Source organism: Pteropus alecto, unplaced genomic scaffold (genome assembly GCF_000325575.1).
Source record: "Pteropus alecto unplaced genomic scaffold, ASM32557v1 scaffold75, whole genome shotgun sequence".
In the NCBI taxonomy this organism is placed as follows: Eukaryota; Metazoa; Chordata; class Mammalia; order Chiroptera; family Pteropodidae; genus Pteropus; species Pteropus alecto.
In genome coordinates, this window is record NW_006440638.1 from 31,443,718 (window position 1) to 31,470,246 (window position 26,529).

General features: G+C 42.0%; 1 protein-coding gene and 1 pseudogene across 2 annotated transcripts in view; both read left to right on the forward strand.

Moving 5' to 3' along the window:
• The window catches only part of PPARG (peroxisome proliferator activated receptor gamma), a 121,582-nt gene extending 106,881 nt beyond the window's left edge, over positions 1-14,701 (forward strand). For both annotated transcript variants that reach the window (XM_006917631.3, XM_025050694.1), the window contains one exon: positions 14,247-14,701. In XM_006917631.3, coding sequence (XP_006917693.1) covers positions 14,247-14,494 — 248 coding nt within the window. In that variant the 3' untranslated portion in view covers positions 14,495-14,701. The remainder of the gene's footprint in view (positions 1-14,246) is intronic.
• A 3,620-nt stretch (positions 14,702-18,321) lies between these two features.
• LOC112484395 lies at positions 18,322-18,430 on the forward strand (annotated as a pseudogene).
• The last annotated feature ends 8,099 nt before the right edge of the window (positions 18,431-26,529 follow it).

Sequence of the window (26,529 nt, forward strand, 5' to 3'; positions counted from 1 at the left end):
ATTCCATTTTATAAAGGATCGTTACATACTAAATTATCTCCCTATTTATATTTAGGTTGCTTATAACTTACATAAAAACCTATAGAGAAGAATATAAGAAATTATTAAAAATGTGTTCCAAATTTTGCTGTAGTGAACATTCTTATGTGTAAATTTCTATTCAAATTTTAGGTTATTTTTTTATTCCAAATGACCAGAAGTAGAATTGCTGGGTATATGACTATGAATACTTTTAAGTCTTTCGTTATGTCATTGCCAGATTGTTTTTCATAAAGTTTGTACCAGTTTATATATCTGCAGATGCTAAGGGAGGTATTTGAAGTAAACCATTCAAAGCTGCTTAGTTTTTAACCAGGAAAGGTCTAGACAAGAAACAATCATGTTAATGTTGGGCTTTTTGAACTGGAGAAATATCTTATGGGCACATGAGATAACAGTGTGGTTTTACCTAGAAAAAAATTCCATTACTGCTCATAATCTGCAAGCTATTATTATTTAAAAATCAGTGATTTGTTAGGCCTTTAAATTTTTCATTAAGTGGCAAAAAAAAAAAAAAAGTTCTGTGAATAGTTTGATTCAATTTAATAGATATTGCAGGCTTTGGCTTTCAATTATGAAAATTAAAAATGGTGCCATTTAAATGTAGATGCTGTATAAATGAGTTCCTTCAGCCTTACACAGACTGTCTTCACGGTGACCAATCATTGGAGCCTCACAACAGTGAAAGAAATCTGAAGATAGCAGCCAGCCATAGATTATTATGTGAATAGTTTGATTCAATTTAATAGATATTGCAGGCTTTGGCTTTCAATTATGAAAATTAAAAATGGTGCCATTTAAATGTAGATGCTGTATAAATGAGTTCCTTCAGCCTTACACAGACTGTCTTCACGGTGACCAATCATTGGAGCCTCACAACAGTGAAAGAAATCTGAAGATAGCAGCCAGCCATAGATTATTAAAATCTTATATTTGTGGTTATAATGAGAAAACCCTGTGAATAATTTTAGATTTCCTTTAAAAAAGTAAAATTTACCATTGACTAGTTCCCATAACAAGAAAAGCAAATCCTTCCTTGATCAAAGTTTGCTTTTGTAGATGAAGTCTAACTTACAGGCAGTAGATAAGAATGAATAAATGGGAACCCATGTTTGTTCAACACATAGGAATTTGATTCTCTTCTTTGCTCAGAAAAGCTGATTGGGTACAGGTCAGAGAAGAAAATAGCTTAAGTCCTTCCCAGTCCAAAGACTGGATTCCAGTAAGATAAGAATCCCAGTCATCTGTAGATGGTGAGATCGGTATCCCAGATTGTAGTTTATTAGAATCCAACATATATTTCTCAATTAGTTTTATATTTTTTTCTACCAGATTTTCCAGAAAGGGAAAACATTTTTGTAAGCAAGAGGTTTTGATCTACTCAACTAATTTCTGATTCTACTTGGTCACTTTTTTTGCTCTGCAGTTTATTCTGAAATCTATAGAGAGCTTTAGTGATTGGAGGGGGGGCGGGGTGCAGGTAGTGCTTTCATGGGTCTGTTGACCTCATTCTGAGCTAGCCTTAGAATCACAGAAGAGCTTCATTCTGGTGAAGGTACTGTGACCCTAGACTGAAGGAGAAATGGGAAGATGAGCATGATGTAAAAGTGGGGTGGTAAGGAACTGAGGAGATTAAAGGGGGGCCCCAGAGGACCCAAAAGGGGGATTTTTTAAGATGAAAATAGGTGGTAACAGGGATGGGGAGCATGGCATAAGGAATGTAGTTAGCATTAATATATTGGCTAGATGGAAAACCAGAGGAGAGAAGGAGCAATTGGGATCGTTTTATAAACTATATGAATGTCCAACCAATGTACTGTATACTTGAAACTAATTAAAATAAAATTTTTTAAAAAACTAAAAAAAAGATAAAAGGAAGTTTCCGATTTGACCCAACAAGTGTTTGCTGAGGAAACTGGAGTTGCTGTAGTAAGATCACTGTCACTCAACTTCAACCCTAGAAACTGCTGATACCATGAGACGTGGTACTTAGATTGGCCTAGTGCTTAACTTCTCTACTATTTACTCAGCTTTCAAACCAAGGTTGCTGAGAAAGATGACCCAGTTCTCAACTTTTTCTCCTCTCTCTCTTTCTTCTCTGAACTTGAGGCAAGAATGAGACTAAAAGAATGTTTATATTCTAGAACTAGACAAAGGAAAGCATCGTGTACTTTTTAAGAGCATTTCATATGCTTTTTTTCATTAGACCCTGACAATTCTGTATTTTTCTCATTTCGTAGAAAGAAAAGTAAAGATCATAGACTTAAGCAATTTGTCTAAGATCTAACAACCAGTGAGCAGTGGAACTAGGAATGAAACCCAGGTATCCTAACTATCACTTCCAAGTGCCCTGTCTGCCACACACCCTGCCCTCTGCTACCTGGCCAGTGGATCGTGTTCAGCTCCCTCACATTCGTGTTGGGGTCTGCAACCGGCACTCTCTTCATGGTATTCTCTAAGGTATGGATGGACCTATAATCCATACCTTATTCCTCAGTATTCCTATTGAGTAATAGCTTTCCTTGCTCCCTCTAGTTTCACCGACTGGATGGGTAGTGTCAAGAGTAATAAAACTGCCTCCAGCAGGGGCATGTTTGCAACTGGCGCCACAAGAGCATGCCAGCCACACTAGCAAACTCCCAAAACCTACCCAGCAACCAAAGCCAAGTGTAAAGCTCGGTAAAGCTGACAAGCTCCAGGACACTTTGCCCCTTTGAGCATTTGCTGTTTGGGGAAGAAAAGACATAGGAGGGTTCCAGCTGGAACTCTGAAACAGGAAAAAGCTCTTTTTGTTAATTCAAAACAGTTTGGAATCCATTACAGTTCTTCCCAAACTTCCAAGATATGGGGGAGGAAATTCACTAGATTTTACAATATATTTTTCTAGGCAGATTGCCATCACCATCCTAATGACAGAGGAGCTATAAATACTGATACAATGGCCACAGATGGCAACTCATCCAGCCTTCTCGTTTACCCTCTTGAGTCTGGCTTGGCTATACAAACCACCTATATAGCAGCTCCTTCTTTTTCCAGCAATCCCAGCCATGTTGTTTCTCTGCGAAGCAATTTTGGACAGCTGTTCTTGGAGTGGACATGTGTGTTTCTGCTGTTGAGTGGGCAGTGAGAATAGGATACAAGAAGGGGAAATTGTCCTTGTAGCTATACATTTATAGGTCAAGGAGGAGTTGCTATTCTATCAAATATTGGATAACTGCTAGTCCCATCAGGTCAATAACCTAAGGCCCCTGCTTCTTCCCCTTGGTCGTTACTATACAGTATATATATAGGTATAGCTATAGATAACAGGTTTAGATGTAGATACAGACTTTTAAATTTGTTGGAATTAGAATAGAATCAAAGCACAGCCCTTGGTCCAGAATAAATACTTAATAAATGCTTGTCGAATTAATAATAATCAAATATTAATAATAGCTACCATTTATTGACTACTTCACTGTATGCTAAGCACTTTACATATATTCATAATCTTTGTTTAATCTTTCTTGCAGTTCTACAGAGCCTATTATTATCCCTATTTTACAGATCAGAAAAACAGAAGTTTAGGGAGATTAAGCAACTTGCCCAGGATCACAGAGCTCATTAATGAAGCCAGGGTTCAGACCTGGGTCTCTCTAACTTTAAAACTTAAGCCTTTAACTACTACTGCTTTTTGTATATTAAAATATGGAAGCATCCCAATTAGTTACCTTGGTCTTGGAGTTGTTTGGGAGTTATCCAAAATTACCTATTTCCATATTGCCTCCTAATACTTTAATCAAGAATTTCCAGGTTATAGTCCACATATTACTTACTAATATCCAAAGCCCTTCTTGAGACACCATTTTAACCTATCTAAGAAAATTATACCCTAGGTTTGAAAATTGCCCTGGGGAGGAGTGAGGCCTAGTGATAACACTGGAGACTGGGGCTGTGTTCTTAATCTTGTGCAAGTAGTATGACCCCTGGAAATAATAGCCCTATTTGCAGAGCTCCCCACAAAAATTGACGATAAGCTTTGAGTAACTAAGTAAATACATTCATACTTAGTCTGATACCATCTTATACCAGGTTCTAATAGAGATGTGATTGCAGAAAAATTTATGAGAGAAATTTTAAATTGTTAAAATATCATCCAGTAACTTAATTTCGTCTTGCCCATCAGAAACAGTCGAAACGACACCTGTTGAGCAGCAACAGCAGAACACCTCCTTCCAGCTCTCAGAACACTTAAGGTCCCACAGGCATGGAGTGTGAGGAGCTCCGTGTCTCTTCCCCACCCTTAACTGCCCTTCAAAATCTTGGGGATATTACTAGCTCATGTGTGACCTTTCCATTTTACTGCAGAACTATTTCTACAAGTTAGAATGGACAATATAACATTCCTCTCGAACCAAAGACAGAGAGTATGTGCCTGAGTGCGCCTACACTTCTCGTGAGGAAACCCCAGCTTAAAGGGCCTCTGATTCTGCACCGTCCAGTCGCCCCCACATGTTCTTTGTTAGTATCATCCTTACTAGTTAACTGCGAGGAGACAAAACCCCAAATAGTCTAAAACTTGGGTATTAAAAATAGTACGAACACTAGTAGGCCGCTTTCTTCTCACCTACGCCAGTTAAATGCTCAGCTACCTTATCCATACAGCTCTTTTGGACAAGACTCAGGCTGGTGCCTAGGTGATGAAAGTTATTTCTCTGACTCTTCTTGTGTTATTGAGAGTAAACAAGGATATCTGATTTCTCATATGACTAAGCCTTAAGCAGGACAGTCTAAGAGTGTTATTACCTTATGGTTCATATCCCCCATCTTGGGCTGTGATTGTGTCAAAGAGTAATAGCATTCATTTATTAATTGAAAACTATTTAATGAGCACCTACTGTTTCTACATAGTTTATGACACTCTTCCCTTCTTCTACCCTTCTACTCATCCCACCATGCTGCCATGACCAATGGGAAAACCCTGTCAGATGGCCAGTATGGCTTTGAATAATGACTCAACTTGAGTTATCTATAAATGTCCCATTAGTTCATTCTTTTCATAACCACATGGACTTAAACAGAGGCAAAATATATGTTCTCTACTGGCACCCTAATTCTAAAATCCAGAGAGCTGGCGGAGAGGGAGCATAGGGTGAAGATGGAATATACAAGATTCCTTTGAGAAACTTAAAAATACACACACACACACACACACACACACACACACACACAGAGGCTTTTGTTGATTGTAGACTATAGAAACATCTTTATCTGCGACTGCTTCAGAAATAAAATCCCCTCCTCACCCTGAGCCTGGTAGGCTAGGATCATCTTAGTGAGTGAGCAAAAGATTGTATTTGACCTCAGAGACAGACATGGGATTGAAAGCCAAACTGCTGAGTCATTTCTGTCACCGCACCGGCACTCTTGGAAAAAGTTCAGTCCGCCAGTCAGTGGGCCGCTTTTTGGAGTACTTTATCATTTTGGGTTCTCACAATGTGTGTTTAAACTCTGGGTGACCCCAGGCAGCCTTCCAGACTGGCACAATTCACCAAGACATTCAAACATCATCTGCAAGTGAGGAAGAATGAAACCAAGGACTGGTGCGAGTCACTCATAACAGAGAGGCCAGTATAGGCAGTGAAGAAGTCACGTACTCATAGGGAAGGCACCTTCCAAGGTTCTTGCCAGCTTCACAAATAAGTAGACCAGAAGAGGCAGGAAGGGCATTGGAAAGCTTCAGGATCCCATGGACAGCCCTGAGTGTTATTACCCGCCCCCTCCACTCCTAACTAGATATGTGATTTCAGGCAATTATTTACCTCCTTAAGCTTTAATTTCTTTATCAGTGCCCTAAGTAAATGAAATAACATTATGTGAAATCTCTGGCAAAATGCCTGAGACATGTTAAGCACGCAATAAATGCTAATTTTCCCTTTTCCCTTGTATAATATTTGAAGTAGCTCCACTCACTCCTGCCAGTCAAATTGCTTATTTCCACCAATAGCCATTCTTAAAATACTTATTACAATATAAATACCCCTAGGGAGATATCAAATAATCTCTTTATCAGCAATCACTTTAAGGGGATTAGTTGTGGACTGAGAACAAAACCCCAAAGGAAAGAGATACTGAAGAAAGGGGGATGGGCTTGCAAAGCGGAGAGAACTCTACTTGCCCTGAAGGAGATAGGGGATAGGAGTGTGGTGGGTTCCATGCTCCTAGAATTCGGATTCAGTTTGGAGGGACGTTATGTGTTGAGAGGTCATGTTAGAGATTAGAGATCACACCTCTGTTTTGGGGTTCTCCTTAAGGTCAGTGGAAAGGAAGAAAGGGTAGGATTGCCAAGAACTGATATTTGGCCCCTTTTTATTTTTGGTTTGTTATTGGCTACCTTTGGTTTGCTGTTGGCATTTCTAGAGGTTGAGGAAGCAAGGAAGAGTAGTTGGATCTGGGAACATGAGTGTTTCAAGGCTCAATGGGAAAGAAAAAATTCCCCCCCCACTCCAGCCTTCCTCTGCCTCCCACCCACTGCCCATTTCCAGGCCTGACCAGAGACAGTGTTAGACATAGAAAGAGCAGAAATTTATCTATATGCCGCGGCTTGGGGAAAGAACACCCTACTCTTCTGTCACAGAAAAGGGAAGCAGACATGATGGCTGAACTTCAATCAGGTGACTTCTAATGACTAGAACAACGAGAAGACCCTAACCCCAAGGTGAAAGGAGATAGGAAAGACAAAGGTGTCCCAAGGGCAGGACCGAAATCTCAAGTCCCATTTCCATTCTTAAAGACCCAGAAATAAAACAGAGCCCAAGCTTAATTCTCTAGAGGCACCCGTTGAACAATGAAGCGAGCTTTGACGTAGCAAAGGGGAAAGTGCTACCCACTTGGTTACTAGATGTTTTTGTGTTCTTTGTTGTAGTTTGGGAGGGGGCCTTTTGGAGGTGGTAGTGGAGCGTTTGAGATGAGGGGAGTTGGTACGGAATCGCTTAGTGGGCAGATAAAAGAAAATATTGCCTGGGTTTGGTTTCATAGTCAACCCCCTCCACCATCATAACCAAATCATATGTGTCATTGTTGTGAAGCGATGTTACCATTTGGACAGAGACAGAGAAAGCATTTATTAAACTATTGTTTAAATGGGGAAATGTTAGAATGTTAACTCACTTCAGAGTGAAGGGACTCTACCAGTAACGTGTGTGTTGATGGCAAAATGTCCTCGTTACAGATGATCTCTGCCTGTTTGGTAAAGCATTTTCAAGATCTCTAAGTTATGTTGTTCCTTTTCTCTAATAGCAGCAGTCAACTACATTCTCTTAAAATCATTTATTGCTCAGGCTTCTGATTAATTTAAACTGGCCTTGCTGGGATTCCTAATACCAGATCCCCAACAAGGTGCCATCCAGGAGTGGAAAGGGGGTGGGGAGACGTGCAGGAGGAATGGTTGAGAAGAAGGAAGCAACTGAGGGAGAAAGAATAGCAGAGATATAAAGAGGACCCAGAAGGATCAGAGAAATGAGAGAAGAAAGGGAGAAAGGGAAAAGAGGTGAGTTATGCTATTATAAATAGAAAGAGCTCACTCTCTATGTGTCAGACACTGCTCTATGCGCTTTCCATCTATTAGTTCATTTAATTCTCTCAGCAACACTGTAAGTTGGATTACGGTTATGTCTCCATTTTTTAAATGAGGAAACTGAGGTACAGAGAGGTTAAGGAACTTGCCCAAGATTACCCAGCAGGTAAGTTTTAAGGCTGGGATTCCAACTGTTTCTCACTAAAGCAGTAGTGCTTCCTCTTGGCTGTACATTAGAATCACCTGGGAGCTTGTAGAAGTATCGAAGGTCATACCCCAGGTCAAGTAAATCAGAATCGCTAAAGATGGGACCCAGGTGTTACTTGGTGTGTTTTTAATCTCCCCAGATGATTTCAATGTATAGCCAGTTGAGAATCACTGCATTCAATCAAGCTCCAGTTCAAATTTAAATATAGAAAGAAGAACACGTGTGAAACTTTCTTAAATTATTTTTTCCTAAAGGTAGGATGGTGGGAGGGAATTGCTAAAGGCCATCCCAGAGTTTCCCAAAGATAAACTTAGCTGAATTCACAGTTTTGCTTCATGCTTACCATGATTTTGATGGTTAGATCAGAAAAGTATCAAAGAATTCCTAACACTGTCTCTTCCAGGAAGAAGTGAATTTGGGAACCAGGGCTGCTTTGTTTTGTTATCGTTCCTAAACTGTCTTGCTTATGTGCATTCAACTACATGAATGGGACCTTGTCCAAACCCCCAAACATGTGTCTGCAACAGGAATTATTTTCTTGCTCCTAAATTTATGCTCTTACCAACAACAACTCAAAAACCTTGCATTTTCCAACAGTGAATACGCCACCCCCATCCCTGCTTACACTCCTGATTCATCCCTATTGAAATCACTGTTATTTGAACACACACACACACACACACACACACACACACAAAACAGTAATATCTTATAAAGTTCCTTTACCTAACTCATTCTCACCATTACTTTAGGAAAGAAATACTATTGTCTTAAAAATTAAGTCAAAACCCAGGAAGATTAGATGATTTGTCCACAGTGACAAGAAAACTAAGTGGAGGAGAGACAGGACTCAAATCAGTTTCCAGATCCACTGCTCTTTTTAACACATCTGTGAACTTAAGAAACAATGGAATAAAAGAAACTGGAGAGGAAGTGTAAAAAGAAGTGAGCCTACCAAGGGCCGAGTTCGCTAAGGGGGCCTCCCTCCTCTTCAGTTTTCACCCATACCTGAACTAGGTCTTTCACTGCCTATGGATCAGTTTACAGCTGCCCAGCTATCAGACTTCTTTTTTTCTAAATGCCCTGGGTACAGTCCTTTTCAGATTATTAGTGTCTATCAGAAAGCCAATAGGGAGAGATTAGAAAAGCCATGACAGTAGCTCCTACAACAGAGACAGAACCATCCACTTTGGTTATTCTGCCTGTCCTTCAGAAGATTCCACTATGGGCATTTGGTTCCCTAACTAAAATGCCGCCTGAGAAAAATCTGTGCTAGGGAAATGCCTGGCCCAGGTGGGCAGATCCCAGGAGAGTCAAGAGAATTTGAATCTGCTTCAGATAAGCTGTCCACTTAACGGAACCAGATCTAGATAAGATGGAATCTTTGTAGATTTCCCCGTAATCAACATGCTGTCTAATCAATTCCAGCACTGTGTGAATGGAGACCAGAAAGGTTTCTTTCCCAATTCTTTGGAGCCTGGGGAGAAAGGAACCAGTAATTGACTCCAGCTTCCTTAAGTGTTGTGTCCTGGAGTATGTGAGTCAACCCACACTTTCCCAAAAGGGCCTTCTAAGCAGCCTACACTAGTAAAGGGGGGTCACTTGACCCTGATCCTATTCTAGACCTCAACTCTTAACAGTCAGCAAGGTGCAGGGAGAGGATCTCAGACAGGCATGCTGAGAATGATATTTTAGCAGGCACTGGGCTAATAGACAGATTTCTATGACACATTTGTGATACCTAGCTGAGCTCAGTAAGGGTGTGAGTGTGAGTAGAAGGAAAATGGAAAGAGAAAGATAGGAGAGGGGAACAGGAAAGGCCTAGTTGCTGATTGGAGGGTACAGGGCGAGGGGCAACCCTGACAAATGCCCTTGACCCTAGAGATTACTTAAGACCAGAGGGAGCTTTTTTGCTTTTTAAAAAAGCTAAGTGTCCTAAATTTAATGTGTTAGCTTGTTAGTACACTTTTCTAAGTTAGCTTGTTAGATTTTTAGTTTATTTTTCTAGTTTAATTATGTGAATTATGTAAAGGGAATCACAAATAAGAATAAAGTTTAGAACTTTTGAATTCAGATCTTACAGTTCATCTATCCAGTCCAATCCTTTTCATTTATAGAGGAGAAAATCAAGGCCCAGTGAGCTTGCCCGAGGTCACAGAGCTGGTTAGTGAAAGACCTAGAAGTAAAATATACTATTTTTTTCACTGTACTGCACTCCCTTTTGCCCTGACTGAGGCTCAGTAAGAAGGACAGTGGGACAGATCTGTAAATGATCTAACTTGTCACTAGAGAAAGTATAAATCAGTGACCACAAAATTTCAGCCCTTCAGCCAAATTTCATCTATCACATCATAAAAAGTAACTTGCCAAAGTGGGGTTCAAAAATCCAAACCAGATCCTTCCCAACTTCTAGAGGGGCCAGTTCCATTATATTGCACTAAATCCAAGTGTTTGCAGCAAGCCTTAGCAGCTGCGTTTTAGGGTTTGGTTAGAACTGTCATGATAAATGAAACCTACTAGATTAATGTAATCTCTTCAGCAGAAGTTTTGACCCCACTTATGCTGCTCAAGAGGAAGAAGGAAGGAGAAAGGACTCTAAAGGGCCAGTACCCCAATGAGCAGAGAGTTCTACATAAGAGTGTGCGGTCCCGGCCCGTGGAGGAGCCACATTTAACACCTGTCTTGACACAAAGTGCTGCCAACTTCCCATGTGCATGCGTTAGCACTGCCATGGGCCTTTGAAATCTGGAACATTTGTTCAGGGGGAGGATCAGCAATCATTAAACCAAAAGCACCAATCCAGGACCTGGTTTTCCTTGAAGTGTCAGGGGTGTTTGTTATTACATAGCAACTGTGAGAAAGATACCACTCCTCCAGGAGCATGATTCTCTAAGCCAGGACTAAATCATTTGTTTCATTCTCTGAATTTGAGATTTTTGCTGATGGTTCCAAAATTAAATGCTGAAGTTTGAAAAAGATTATTATTCTGGTCAATGGGACATGTTAAAGGAGTTAGAAAAAAGAAAATCAAACCAAAGGTAACTTTCCTTCTGTAATTAAAAAAAAGAAAAAGAAACAATTTCAGAGCATTATTTAGAGTTCTGAAAATCCCCACCTTTACCATTCTAACATTGCTCTCCTGTGCCTCACCTTAATGGATAAAGGTTACTACAGTTTATTAGATACAGGAAAACAACGTTTACAGGAGACGTCTTCATTGTGTAGTGATCCTGCCTTTAGTCTTGTTTCCAGCCCAAAGAATTGGACTTTTCAATCCAGGACGCTTAGCCAGAACAACCTTCTCACTCATTAACTCAGCCAACTGAGTACTTTCCTATGTTTTCACTTGATCAGAGATGATCAAGACATAGTCTCTGCCCTCTGATAGCTCATGGCCTAGTAGAAGAGATAAACAAGAAAATCAGTAGTTATACTACAAAATAATGTGAGTCAAATACTGTATGGCAGGGATTCCCCAACTCCCGGGCTGCGGACTGATACCAGTCGGTTGCCTGTTAGGAACTGGGCCACACAGCAGGAGGTGAGCGGTGGGCAAGCTAGTGAAGTTTCATCTGTATTTGCAGCTGCTCCCCAGCGCTAGCATCACTGCCTCAGCTCCATTTCAAATCATCAGGCATCAGATTCTCATAGGAGCACTAGTCCCTGGTACCAATAAGGTTGGGGACTGCTGCTGTATGACATTTGGAATCAGATAGACAGATTCAAATTTCAGCTCTTCCATTTACTAGCAAGTGACAGATGTTGGGCAAAATTTAACTCCTTTCTCTAAATCTTTGTTTTCCCCTCCATAAAACACTGACCTCACAGATTTATTGTGAAGATTAAATGATACACTGTATAAAGCCTTTAGCGCAATCTTTGGAAAATGATAACAACTCAATAAAGGTAATCTATGAGCATAGTAGTGACTGAGGTATTTATAGGGTGCTAAGAGATCCAAAGAAAGGGGATCGAAGAACAGGGGAGAGGTAGGGTTATTGTCAAGGAAGGCCTCCAGGACATAATGACACAAGCTATATTTTGAAGAATAGATTGAAGTCAGTAAGATGAGTGAAGCAAAAGTAAGACTGTTTCATGCAGGAGGAACCGAATCTGCTTAAGCACAGAGCCATGACAGAATATAGGATGTTTGAGGGACTTGGTATGGAAATAGTTTAATATGGTTGGAGCGAAGAGATAATTACAGAAACTGAGGCTAGAGGATGAAGGATAGTAAAAGGTAAGTAAAAACTCTCATATAGTGCTTTAGTTTACAGTGAAGGGGAGAAGAATTAAAGTTAGAAAAAGGGGGTGAATAGCTTTTAAGAACTAAAATTTGGAATCAATACAGGCTATCAAATGAGTGTCCTGACTGCTATACATAAACTCTGTACCCCTCAGGGTAAAATTATATCTAACCACAATGCAACAAACTTAGAAAATAAAACTTAGAAATCAGAAAACAGAAACAAACACCCAACCTTGCCACATGGAAATATAAAAACACACTTCTGTATAACTCAGGTTAAAAATGAAATCAAAATAATTAGACAGACTATTTAGAAAAGAATTATGTACTACTTAGCAACGCCTTTGGAGTGAAACCAAAGTGACACTCAGAGGAAATTTTAGAGCTTTAAAGGTATCTTTCAAAAAATAAGAAACACTAAAACTAAATTAAGCATTCAATTCCAGAAATTAGAAAAAGAGGAAAAAAAACTAAAGGAAGTTAAAAGAATGAATTAAATTGAAAACAAAATACCGTTTTTAAAAAAAGTTGATTAATAAAACCAAAATCTATGTTTTTTAAAAAGGAAAAAATAGATAAGCTTTTGACAAATCAAATTTTTAAATAATACAAAGAAAAAGCATTCAGTTAAATAAAAATAAGAGTTTTCAGATTCTAAGAGAATATCATCTAAAACTTTTTTCCGGTATAAATTACTAAAATTTTACTTATAAGTACTATAAAGCCTGGAGAGTCAAAAAAATCTATAGAAGAAAAATTGAAGGTAGTCAAAGATTTACCACCAGGCTCAGATGGTTCTATCAGTGAATTCCAAGAAGCCATCAAGGAACAGATCATTATTAAATAGAAACAGAAGGAAAAAAACTCAGTCTATAAGGCCAGTTAACATTTATTACCAAAACAGGAAAAGGATAGCACAAAAAAGTAGACTGTGAACCAATCTCACTTACAAATTTTAAAACCCTAAGTATATTATTAGCAATTGAGTACAAAGATATAAGAAAATCTATTAATATAATTCCCTGTACTCAAACTAGGATAAAACCATATGGTCATCTCTTTAGATAGAAAAAATTTAAAAGCATTTGACAAATACAACAGCATTCCTGACTAAAAGAAATGAAAAACTTTAAAACTTAGAAAGCCAGTAGTAAAACATATCCACCATAATTTATAGTCATTATCATACTTGTGGTAAACCATTAGAAGCATTCTCCTCAAGGTTAGGAATAAAATAAGAATGCCTCTTACCACTGTTATTATTTTGGTATTAGCCAATGCACTATGGCAAGAAAAAGAAATGAGAAATGTAAACACTGGAAAAGAATAAATGAAACTGCCATTATTTGCAGATGTAATTGTCTATCCAAAATAGAAAAAAAAAAACATCCAGGATAAAGACTTTTTGAATTGACAAGAGTTAAGGAAATTGAAATAGATTCCATATTCTAAAGTTAATAATTTTTCTAAACATCAGCAGGGTTATGTTATAAAATATAACAAAAAGTATAGAGTACTATAAAGTAAAAAATTAAAGTATTTAAGGATACATTTAACAAGATATGCATGAAGAAAAACAAAAAAATAAAAATAAAAATAATTTAAGCTCACCATTTGAAAATTCAAAGAAGGGAAGTATAAAGAAGAAAGTGAAAATTATTTGCAACTTCACCACTCAGAATAAACCTCTGTTAAAATTTGGTGAACAGTACTTAAAAACTATGTCTAGTCTCTTTGAAAATATATTAAGCAAAAAAGAAGATAAAGATCGTTTTAAAAGCATCTTTAAAGTTGCGGTGAAAAAGTAAGTGGAGGTTATGAAACATAGACTCATCGGGAAGGAGCAGAAGCCGAAAATGAGATTTCTGAGTGAGTAGAAGCATACTGGCAGAAGAGTCCTCAGTCTGGGGAGGAGATTGCCTTGCTACCATTTTATGTCAACTGATCACACAGATTTACTTAGTCCTGGCCAGGAAAAGAATACCCCTGGCAAGGGCTCTGATAAGTCTTAGTTTCAGTCCGTCTTCCTGTATGAAGTTCTTGTCCTCTATCTGCTTGCTCTCCCTTCCTACCTTATTTTAGAACCAGAGCAAAACAAACCAACAAAAAGACAGGTGAGTAGTTTGGATGAATGTGCCTCAGATGTGGCACCAGAGAATTTTGTAACCAAACCTCCTGTTCTTCTGCTCCCACAGACCGCCCAGGTTTGCTGAATGTGAAGCCCATTGAGGACATACAAGACAACTTGCTGCAAGCCTTGGAGCTCCAGCTCAAGCTGAACCACCCCGAGTCCTCTCAGCTCTTTGCCAAGCTGCTCCAGAAAATGACAGACCTCAGACAGATTGTAACGGAACATGTGCAGCTATTGCAAGTAATAAAGAAAACAGAGACAGACATGTGTCTTCACCCACTCCTACAGGAAATATACAAGGACTTGTATTAGCAGAGAAGTCCCAAATTCACTGACGTTTTCCTTCTTCCAATTGCACTATTATTTTGAGGGAAGATCTGACACCTAAAAAATTTACTGTGAAAAAGCATTTTAAAAAGAAAAGGTTTTAGAATAATAGATCTATTTTATGCATATTGTTTATAAAGATACATTTACAATTTACTTTTAATATTAAAAATTACCACATTATGAAATTGATGGTTTTATTTGAAAACTGAGTCTGATGTATTCCTCACCTACCCTGTCACCCTGCCCCAGGCTTTTTCTTTTTATTTTCTTCTCAGTCTCCTTTCCTTCCTTCCTTCCTTCCATCTTTCCTTCCTTCCTTCCTTCCTTTCTTCCTTCCTTTTTCCCTTTATTCCTTCCATCCTTCCTTCATTTCTTCCTTCCTTCATTTCTTCCTTCCTTCCTTTCTTCCTTCCTTTTTCCTTTTATTCCTTCCTTCCTTTCTTCCTTCATTTCTTCCTTCCTTCATTTCTTCCTTCCTTTCTTCCTTTCTTTCTTCATTCCTTCCTTTATTTTTCTTTTTTGTTTCCTACACATTTTTTTAAATGTGAGTAGAACTGCTGATCAACATTAATTTTTTACTCAATTTACAACTCTTTTGAACCCTTCATCTGCTTTAACAATCACAACTAAGAAGGAAAGGGGAACTTCAGAACCAAAAAGTACTCAGAGCATGTGTTTCTTAACCTGTATGTGCTAACTTGGGGCCTATCCCTAAGCCTACCAAGAAGTCAGTCTTTTTCCACAATCCCAACCAAGACTTTCACTCACCAAGAGCAGCCTCCTAACAGGATACTGAGGCATATGCAAATACTCAGTGGCAAGTTTTAAACTGTTATAAGCTGTGAGTAACACAGAAATGTTTTAAAATCTGGCACCTGCCAAAAAGAACTTAAAATTGGATTCAGGAGAAAAGATTAATCTTTCATAAAAACAGATTATAATGCACAGTATAATCATGTGCCAAATGAATGGTTCAGACTCTAAGAACTGTAAGAGTTCAAAGGAAGTGAAGATTAATGAAGATTGGAATAGTAAAGAGTGACTCTTACATTCATTGAAGTGAGCCTCAAAGGATGTGTTAGATTTGGGATAGGTAGGGAGTAGGAGAGCAACATTCTATGGAGGCAAAACAGCAGGAACAAGCAGAAGAAACCAAACCAAAACAAAACATGAATGAGAGAGAACCGTGTTCTGGTTCCGATGTATTCAGAGCGGTTTTGCTGGAGTTATTCCTATGGTCCTTCTTGGGACCACTTTGCCCAGAGATCTCTTACTTTTCTGATCTCTAAGGTTAATTGTCCATATCATTTAGGAAATGCATGTTTCCACAGCAAATAGGTTATATAATCTCTAAAATCGGGGACCTTCTTGGTACAATTAATAGGTTCATTGACTGAAGCCACCGAATTCACTAGCATTGACTAAAGCCACCAAATTCACTAGCATTGCTTACGCATGAACTCATAATACTATGACTTTGAAGGACGCCTTATAAACAAGCTATCCTGAGGTCCCACCTCACCAGGATGATTATTTCTGCTGACCTAAATTATTTCCCTGCTGCTTCTCCCTTAGTTTATCTTATGGTATTAATACATAACTTTACATTTGAGGCTTTTGAGCCAAAATATTAGGGAAGACCCTTTCATCCTTTACCCCAAAATAAACAGATCTCCAAAGAGTCAGGTAACAAGTGAGTCCTGGCCCCAGACCTAAAAATATAGGTTCCCTAACCTTTTAGGAGAGACAACTTTTTAGCTCAAACCTTTAGAACAACAGAGAACAACCATGTCATTTGAGAACCAGCGACTGAAGCCATTGTCTAAGTGACACCAAGACATTGGGAAGAATCGTGACAAATGCGATTCGTCATACGGCTATTTTCTCTTTCCTTCCTTGATCTCAAACATCAGGATATTTTGAAATATCCACATGACTGACTAGAGCCTTCACTACTGTTCCATGTGGAGAGTGTGTATCATCCAGGAGATCTGGAAAAAGAAAGAACAGGCAAACAGTAGACAAGGTGAGGATTGTACCTCAGAGGAGATCCCTTGTTTACAAGATTTCCCAAACAGAAGGGCTTTCAGCACGCTGCCTGCTCTCAGTTCCCACCCGCGCTCCGCAGCCCATCCAAGCCCTTTCCACATTCTCCAAGCTGTGGCTGCCAATGCGGGGAGGAAGGGGGATGCTCTCAGCTCTTTGGCACTGGCGATTAGCATTAAATAGCTTTTAAATCCTGGCAGCTTTCAAATTCCCATCTCTCTGAGTTTTTCCCTGTGGTTTGGACCATCATTTGCTAAATATTTTATGACAAATCATATACAGCCTCCAAAGCTCCTTCTCCTTTCTCTGTCTCCCTTTCCCTCAGGATGATTCACAAGTTAATCAACAACTATATCATCAGTTATTCATAGTACTTTCTCTGGACACAAACACACAGATTTGTGTTAACAACATAGGAAGAAAAGTAACTTTGGTCAAAAGTCAAAAAAAGGGTTTTGAGGCTCCCATGAAGCCCTACCCCCAGCACTGCCCCTGCATATGACCTGGCTCCTCTCCATCTCCGTGCTGTCAGTGGAGCTCAGGAATAGCAGGGTACATATGAGAGAAACCATATCTGTACACCCCATTTCTCCAGCCATCAAAAACTGGCCTGGATTCTTTAATAGAATTTGGATGAGGAGCAAGAGGACTGGGGCTTTTTCAATAAGAACTCAAGAGAGTCAGGAAGCACTAGCTGGTGTCCCACTGCAAATTCTCAATTATAAGCTGGTGGGGAAGAAACCAGGGGGACAGTTATATCAATCCCACTGAGGAAAAAGAGATAAAGGGAAAATTAGGCTTCTGGGGCTTACTTAGTTGCTACTGGATTCCAGTGACTGTTTCTCAGCTCCCTGGAGGCGATAGAAGGCATGGGCAGGCCTTGAATTGGTTGATATTTACTATTAACTGTTTGGTGCTGATAAAGCAAGTCAGGATGAGAGGGGTTGGTAATTGGCTCCCAGATACCTATTCCCTTGGAAATACCTACTGGGGAGCTGGGGTTGGGGTGGGAACTCCTGAAGAACCCTGGCTCCCACCCCTTTGCTGTCCATTTCCTACTGCTCCTAGGAGCCAGGACCTCACATCCCACTAACTTGCAAAATCTTCTGCCTTGATGGCAAGGCCATTTCTACCCCCATGTATCAAAACGTGCACATCCTATGCCCATTTCCAGACAGACCTTGCAGTTGTCATAGAATTCTAGAAAATTGGAGCTCAAAAAAAGCCAATTTCAGTTCTAAATCCTGAGAGAAAGAACCAAAGTTTGTTTCCAGCAGGAGCATCCCCATTGCTTTTTCTTTCTTCTTTTCCCACATACTCACTGGAAGAGATTGGGGCTATGGGACAAAGGGGCCAAGATGCCTGTTCTTCACTAGGTAGCTGCCTCCCTATTTTTCTCTTTCCTCACTAACCCCGGTTCTTGGGTTGTCTCTGGTTACGTTATTATCACTATTATTATCTGTGTGTCCCCAACCCTCACCACGTGATGGTACATGTTAGTCCCTCCATTTAATGCTTATTGGAATGAAATAAAATAACAAGATCTTAAGAGTTTAAAAGGCCGTCAGATGTCATCTAAACTTACCTCGTTCATCAAATATATACCCAGTTCATACTCCAGTCAAGTCTGCCACATATGAAGTTGAACATGACTAGGGCCAGTCCTCAGGGGGGTCACAGTCTGTTGAGGAAGTCAGACATAATTACAATTCAGTCCAAGTGACTAGCGATGTGAAAAAGGATTCACACAGAAGTGTAACAGTGTCTACGGCCATGCCTCCCTGAATGTATCTGATCTCAGAAGCTAAGCAGGGTCGAGCCTGGTTAGTACTTGGATGGGAGACCACCTAGGAAGACCAGGTGCTGTAGGTGTTAAAAAAAAAAAAAAAAGTGTAACAGTGCATAATGTGTTCATAAAATAGCAGGAATTTAGGTATGGCTACTGTAGCTTAGAGGGTAAGAAGTGATGTGGCCAAGTTAGTGGCAGATTGTGACATGCCTCACACTCCACTGTAAGGAGCTACTTTGGACAGTATTCGTAGGCAGTTGGGGATCTGGTATATGTTGCCAGGCAAAAGAGGGACAGGAAAGTCCATTTTGGAAAGTCAGCTTTCTAAAAGTCAGATCCCCTCTACAATGCTTCCACTGGCTATCCCGCCCCTGAACAACGACCTGAAGGGACAAGAAGCTTTCTCCCTTCTCATCCCCTCAGTGATTTGCATCTTATAGGCCTACTCTGCCCCTGGGGTCGCACATACCACATGCTTATTCCTGCACTCTCAGGGGTGTGACTCGCCCATCCTCTTCAATCAGGTTATAATCTTTTGACTCAATCCTTTGGCCAGCTGAAGAACCCTGGCTGCCTCCCCCTCGCCATCCATTCTCTGCTGCTCCTAGGAGCAAGAACCTCACAGCCCCCAAACTTGCAAAGTACTTCTGCCTTGATGGCAAGGCCATTTCTGCCCCCATGTATCAAAGCTTGCATATCCCACACCCATTTCCAGACAGGCCCTGCAGTTATAGAATTTTAGAAAATTAGAGCTCAAAGGAGCCAATCAACTCAAATGAAAGATGAGAACCCTGAGGATCAAAGAAGTTAAGTAACATGCCCAAGGTCCTAGGAGTCTACTAGGATTAATTTATTCGAAGGTGTTGTATGACACACGTACGCTTATCAACACTGACATTACCACCAGGGAGACTGGCAATTTAACAAGAAAATCTCGAAGCATGTGACAGACTTGAATCTAGTCTGAGTATCTGCACTGGGGAGCAAAGGAAAAGAATGGAACGAAGTCTGGGAGGGATTATTGTGATGACCAAGAGATTATTATGTAAGTCACTTAGAACTGTGCATATAGTGGGTGCAACTGTTATGGGAGACAATATCCTAGTGTGGACTTTAGAGTTAGAGTGATTTGGGTTAAAATTCTAACTCTACCACCTACTTGTTCTATAACCATATGGCTTTTGGCCAATCTCTTAACCTCTGTAGGTCTTAATTACCCTCGTATGTAAAATGGGATAAAACCCATCTTATAGGTGTTATCACGAGGATGAAATGTAATAGTGGTTGTAAAACACTTCACATAGTTTCTTGGCACATCTTAAGCAGTCCATCTGTGCTGGCCACAGAGAACATTATTGCCATTGTTATTATTAAAGTGCCCTTCATTTAAGAAGGCACCCTGGGACCAGGGAACAGGCTCTTCCTGTTCAAGCGTTCTGGGCCTTCCCCTGAATATCCTGTAGATTCAAAGCTAGGTAAAGAGATTGGATTACAGCATTTGGCCGCACAGTAAAAATATGTTCTCTCAAAAGTATTTAGCCCCTAATCCGTAAGGTTTAGGAGAAAATAATTGTTTGAAAGACAACTGCTGCGTGCTGAATTAGAACAAATGACGGGATGATGCTAGGAAAACATTTCCTCCAAAAGTAGTGGGACGTTTCTCTTGTGACTTATGCTCCTAATTTTAGACTGATATTACATAGTTTATATTTCCAGAGGGGTTATGAAGAATAAGAAATTTGCTAATTTGGGTCTGTAGGGAGTGGGTTGGGATATTTCCATCCCCTCTGGAGTTTTGTAAATATGTTCCAGGCCAAAAGTTCCCAGGATAATGTCATTCCTGGGATCTATTTAGTGCCATGGGCTGGGCTCAAAGAGGATCCAAGGGGCTTTCTGCAAGAGTTGGAAAATCGTGATCTTCTGGCCACCTCTCCACAATACTGGGGGCCGTGAAGTGTGTATGAGAGGATACACTGTCAGTTTGAGGCTTAGCTCTGCCACTTTCTGGGTGTGTGACCTTGGGTAAGTCACCTTCCTCTCTGGGGACATAGTACCTGGCCTATAGAAGTCCCTCAGCAATTGCTATCTAATTCATTCATTACGAATAAAGGAATGGGTCTCCGTTTTCCTGTCCATAAAATGGGGATAATAGTACCTATCCTGCGTGTCTCATGGAATATCACATGAAGGAAACAAAAAAGGCTTGATCACCGTTATTCACAGATAAGAAAGTGAGGCCTAATTAAGTATAGAACTAATATTCAGTCAAAATGATTATAGAGAGCTGAGGCTAGACCTTGGGCTTCCTGAAGCCTACTCCACCTATGGCTCTTTTCTACTATGTGCTGCTGTCTCTGACAGAACCAAAGACAGTGTTGCCTGGTTGGCAGAGCGCAAGCTTATGGCATAAAAGACTTCAATTAGAATTTTGGCTCTGCCATATACTAGCTGTACGACCTCAGGCAAGTTGCTTCCTGTCTCTGGACTTCAGCTTCTTCATCTAGTTTGTGAAAATCCTAATTCCTACCTTAGGAGGATGAGAGGTCATGTATAGATGATGTGCCTACAGCCCCTAAGCAATTAAAATCTTCTAAAGACAAGTATCTCCAACCTGACACAATTTGCTAAGCGCTCATCCTGACATGGGGACATTGGTGACTAGTGTCTTTAACCAGAAAAGAAACCATGGGACTCCAGCCTGTGAGGAATTGTCCAGTGTTGGCCTGGATTCTGACAGTGACTTGCTGTTGCCCTTGGGAAATCGCTTTCTCTGGGCCTCAGTTTCCCCATCTACACAGTCGGAGTCTCTGTTCTGCCCTTCCAGCTCTGACACCCTAAGACCTTGGGGAGCTCTAGGGGAGGCTGGAAGGGAAACAGAGTTCTCTGGCTGACCATCAGAGAAGCCTGTGTTCTCTGTTGCCTGAGAGCTTTCTCCCCTCCACAGGCCTGGGGCTGGACAGGACACCAGCCAGCACTCATTAGGGGCCTGGGGCTGCTCCAACCAGAGGGGGCGCCGCCTCCGAGGGGAGGGGAGGGGCCACCGGATGGCTGGTTGGTTTCCACCCAAGTCAAGCTGCTGAGAGAGAGGCGTTGTGCTGAGTCAGCGCCCTGGCGGCCAGGCACTAGGGCTCCCTGGCCGCCTGAGCCTGCCAGATGAGATGCAGCCAGGAGGGCCTCCGAGGAGCCCCGCATGTTATCAATGATGCTGCCGCTCCTGCCACAGCCATGGGAACTGTGCCCTGAAAAAGCCTGTCCCCAGCCAGGCCTCCCAGGGCTCCAGGGTGGGGAACCCGTGTCGGTGAAGGAAGACATTTTTAGGAGCTGCCTCCTTCTGGGAAGATTCTAGCCAGGGCTGCCTCTGCCCTCCCCAGTCTCCCAACTCCGTCCCCAGTGATAGTCATTATTCCTCTCAAACACCAAGTACGAGCTTTACTTATAAACTGCTTTGCAGCCATTTAATCCTTCCAGAAACCCAGTGAAGTTGTTTATGGGTCAGGGTCCCACAGGAAATAACTGGCTCACTCAGAAGGGACCATCGGAGAGAGTTTAGTGCTGAGACCATTTACAAAGTTTGAGGAGAGGAGGTGAAGAAAACCAGTAAAGGATGGTGAGACACCACCCCCCCATCCCCACCCTACCCCACCCCCGCCCAAAGCTAACCATGGCAGAAAGCCCTATACGCTGAGGGCAAGAGGGCCACCTGGCCGGAGCTGTGGCCCAAGGAATTGAGGAACTCCTTCACTGCTATACTCCAAACAGCAGAGAGCGACTGGGGAATAAACACCTTGTCCTCTTTCTTCTCACGTCCCCCCATCTGAGACTCCCATTGGCCAAACCCTACTGGAAGCTAGAACAAAACAGCCCATTGACAGGATCTGTAGGATTCAGCCTGCAGGGGCTCAGAGCAGGGTAGAGAAGGCTGAAGGGCTAATCCGCAGGGGCAGCACAGGTAGGTGGTATCGTTAAGCCTATGACACTTGAAAAGGAAACAGAATCTTAAGTCTGAGGTCACAGAATGGTAACTGTCCCCTCTGGGATTCAAACTCAGGTCTGTCTAGTTCCAAAGCCAAGTTCTTCCCACTGTATTAAACCAGCTATAAGAGCAGACTTAGGGGAGCAGGGCAAGAAAGAGGGAGGGTTGGCGCATTCAGCATCTCATCAGGCCCCTCGCTTGGGGGACCCAGTAGTTGGGAATTGGAACAACCCTATTGGGTGTTTTCCACATAATATTCCCTAGAGACCTAAGGAGTATGGCCCAAAACAACCCATGCTTGTTTTATCCTGAAAGTTATGTAAGCTTTGGAGTTTACTCCCCAAAATACATATTTTTAAATTTTAAATTGTTTAAAATATCACTTAGAAGTTAATTTATTTCTACCTATCCCAAAGAAGTTATTTGCCCAACATCACACAGGTGATAATCAGATGTTGAGTTGTGTACCCTTGCTCCTTGCATGGTTGAAACACAAGAAATCTGGCCAAAAGAGAGCCTAAAAGAGAGCTCCAAAGTGAAAAAGGTCGCCAGTGGTCAGCCTGAGAGAGGTGAGGAGAAAGAGATTTGAGCTTAATGTTAGCAAATGTTCACTGACATTCTCTATCCCCAACTCTGGGGATATTCAGATATGCCTGGCATGACTCACCCCAAGGAACTCACACTCTCCTAGAAGAGACAGGCACATAAACTGGCAATGCCAGTGCCACCTGGCAAGTGGAAGGATGGATATTTTGGTGTGACGGGAACCAAAGGGTGCTGGGACAGGGAAAAGTCTGAAACAGTAGAATGGAATGGAATTAGGGGAGGGGCCTATACTAATGCATGAAGGAGTCTGGACTTTTTCCAAGGGGGAGCAGAGTCATGGGAGAGTTAAACAGGGAAGGAGCAAAATTAGACACATTACTCTAGCCATCACTTTGTCAGCCAGAAAGGAGATAGGACTTGATGGGAGGTGGGAAGACCACAGGGAGACTACGATGATCTTGCAGACAAGAGAAGATGACGGTGTGGATGAAAAAAGGGGTTCTATCAAAGTAACCTCACAGGGTGATGTGATCATAAATTCCTAACTGGGCAGATCATGGCGGGTAGTTACACCCCAGGCCTATAACTTCTATAGTGAAAGGTTTTAAGCCAGCCCTATCCATTTTTCTAGGTTAACACATCTTTGAAATGCCAGAAGTAATACCCCTGGAAGGGGTTATGAACCCTCAAGGGAGTACATAATCTTGTTAACCATCTGTAATCTAATCCCTGACTTGCTTTCTCCAATCTTCCTTACGTGTACCCTCCTTAATTTCAAATGCATAAAAGAAGTCGCAATACTATTAATCTCAGGAGAATTTGAGAGCTTGCTCCTTGGCAAATGTCATCATTTTGGCTCAAATAAACTCATAAAAATTCTCTACAGGTTTGGATATTTCTTAAGTCAACAGTGACATGAGTGAGGGGAAGGCGTTGGCAATGGGGACAGGAGCAGACAGATTTGGGAAACAGGCCAAATCTGCTTAATCTGTGGGCAAGGGAGAGAGGCGGTCTAGGGCGATTCTCAGGGTTTGACTTGGGCAACAGGGCAGCACAGGGCATGTTCATTACTGAGATGGAGGCTTGTTTGAGGGAAGGATAACAAGTCCTACTTTAGAAATAGCAAGAGTGGGTACCTGTTGGACATCCAGGTGAGGGTGTCTAGTTGGCTCTTAAATAGATGGGGTTCTGCAGCTGAGGGGTGAGGTGGGCCAGCAGGGCAACGTGGTAGCGATGGAGATGAGGACAATCACAGGACAGTGAAGCAAAGGAAATGACCAACAAATATTCCAGAACATGGCCTTGTTTTCCCATTGAGGTCAATAAGAGGTTTGACTTCCTCTATCTTCTTTTTGCCCATTGATTCCCTAAATATTTATTGAGTGGCTTCTACATGCCAGGGGGTGTTGGAGAAATAGGAGTCCATTCAACTCCCAGCTCTTAAGAGCTTCGCATGGGGAAGGGCACATGTCACCTCATTTCTCCTACACAATGACCATCGGAGATGAATAGTATTTATTTCACTATGGCCTCCAGGAATTGGGGGTTGAAACCTGCCTACATGGGTCCCCCGTGGGTGTTTCCATCTGATCTCTACACATACAGACTCACACATCTCATTTCAGAGGTGTGCCTTGCTCTGACTCCTTCAAAGGACTTTATTCTCTCCCGTAACTCAACAGGAAACTCCCCTGAGCTCCTGTCTCTCCTTGTAGAGAAAGAGTTTTATTATCAGGAAGCAGTGGCCTAGACAGAAGGCGGGGCCCAGGGCCAGAGTCCTTTCACCCTTAGATTCCTTCTTCCTGCAGGCTTCTGCCTCCAGTTTCCAGCCCAGGAAGCCAGTCTCCTCACCCCAGCATGTGTACCTACACCTCAGCCAGAGCCCAACACTGGACTTGTTGTGGTTGAAATTTGGCCCCCTGGTCTGACTACCTGGATATGCTCCCTTTCACCCCCATTTCTTCAGAACTGAACCCTTGGGGCCTCAGTTTTCTTATCGATAAAATAGAGGTGATGGCCATTTTACATTAAAATTTTACATTTTAGTGAGTCCATTCGAAGTATCAAATAAGAAAAGAGGAGGAGAAAGTGCTTTGCAAACACTATAAACTAGAAATCGTGGAGTCACTGAGTTCTTGTTACTCTTATTAGAGCCATTGTCTCCACCTACCTTTCTGAATTGGGCCTCAGGGCGGGTACACCCAAGACTAAAGCATACACTTTAGTCTGAGACTAGGAAAATAAGCCCAGAGGGCCACAATTGCACCCCAGGGAATCAGCTTTTCTCCCTGGAGCTATGGGAGGCTCCCAAACCAACTCTCTGCCCGGGTTTTATGAGCTCAGAGAGGATTTACACTATGACTAATATCCCATGGTCGCCACTACCTGCTAGGCAGGAAGTCTGAGGGACTCAACCCCCCCCTTAATCACCACCACCTCCCCATGACCTGCCTCAATCACGTCCCTTTACAGTCAGGCAGAGCCGGCTGGGCCTCCTCAAACTTCCATATCTGCGCTGGGAGATCACTGATAGGGCTAATGGCGTTTGCTTGCCTCCACGCCCTGGGCCCAGCATTCCAGGAGTCACGCAACCCCACAGGCTCAGGGCGGAAACTGATTCCACAGCAGCGAGGCCTGAGCCAGGGAGCCTCCCCGCCCCATAAAATGCATGAAATGAGCCTTTCTTCATGGCCACCTGGCCAGCCAACCTCAAAGACATGGGATGGTCTTCCCTCATCCCAATTACTTCCCACTTCCATCTCTCCTGCCCTGGCCTCACCATCCACCTACGTTCTCTCGGCTCCTAGGGATCTCTAGACCCCTTACTTCCCCTCTCCGGGAAGGAAGAAAGTTGCTAACCTGATAGCCACTCCATTCCACCCCTATTTACTCATTCATTCATTCAGTACTCACCAAGCCTCTTCTCTGAACCAGGCTCTGTTGCTGAATGCTGAGGACAGAAAGATGAATGAGACAGTTGCTGCCCTCCAGAAGTGTGTAGTCGGGATTAGAAGGGAGAGAGTGGATGTCAGGAGACCATTTGGGAGACTGTTGCAGAATATGAATGTAGGAGTCCCACCCAAATCCATCACCCTTGCCACTTGAGTGCACAGGGCCTGCCTTCAGCTGCCATCCTGGCACTGTTTTGCCTGATTGAGTTGCCAGGGTCTTAATGCTCCCCAGGAACAGCCCTCAGCCAAGGACCGATGAGAGTAGGAGTAAACACCCCCCCTCCCTCACTCCCCAAGTATGGTACAAGCTATAATGACTCCCAAAGTTTCCAGTGGGAATAAGATCCAGTTTGCTACAGTGGTAACCAGTTTGAGAATACACCTTTTTTGGCTGACTTCTTTCACAGATCTCACTTCCTCACTCCCCTACTGGTGTTCCCTTCACAATTCCCAATAAACTACTTAGACTCAGATCCTTGCTCGGGGTCTGCTTGTGGGGGAGCCCAAACTAAGACACCAGGGTAGCAATAATGGTAGCCAGAGTTAAGATAATGGCATTTTCCTATTTGTATAGACAGTCAGTGAGAACACCCTGAGCACCTACTGTATACTAGACCCTGGGTGCTGGGGACACTGGGGGTGACCCCATCACAGGCTCTGCCTCAAGAAATGCATTGTCTAGTGAGAGAGGTAGACAGGTCACCAGTCAGAG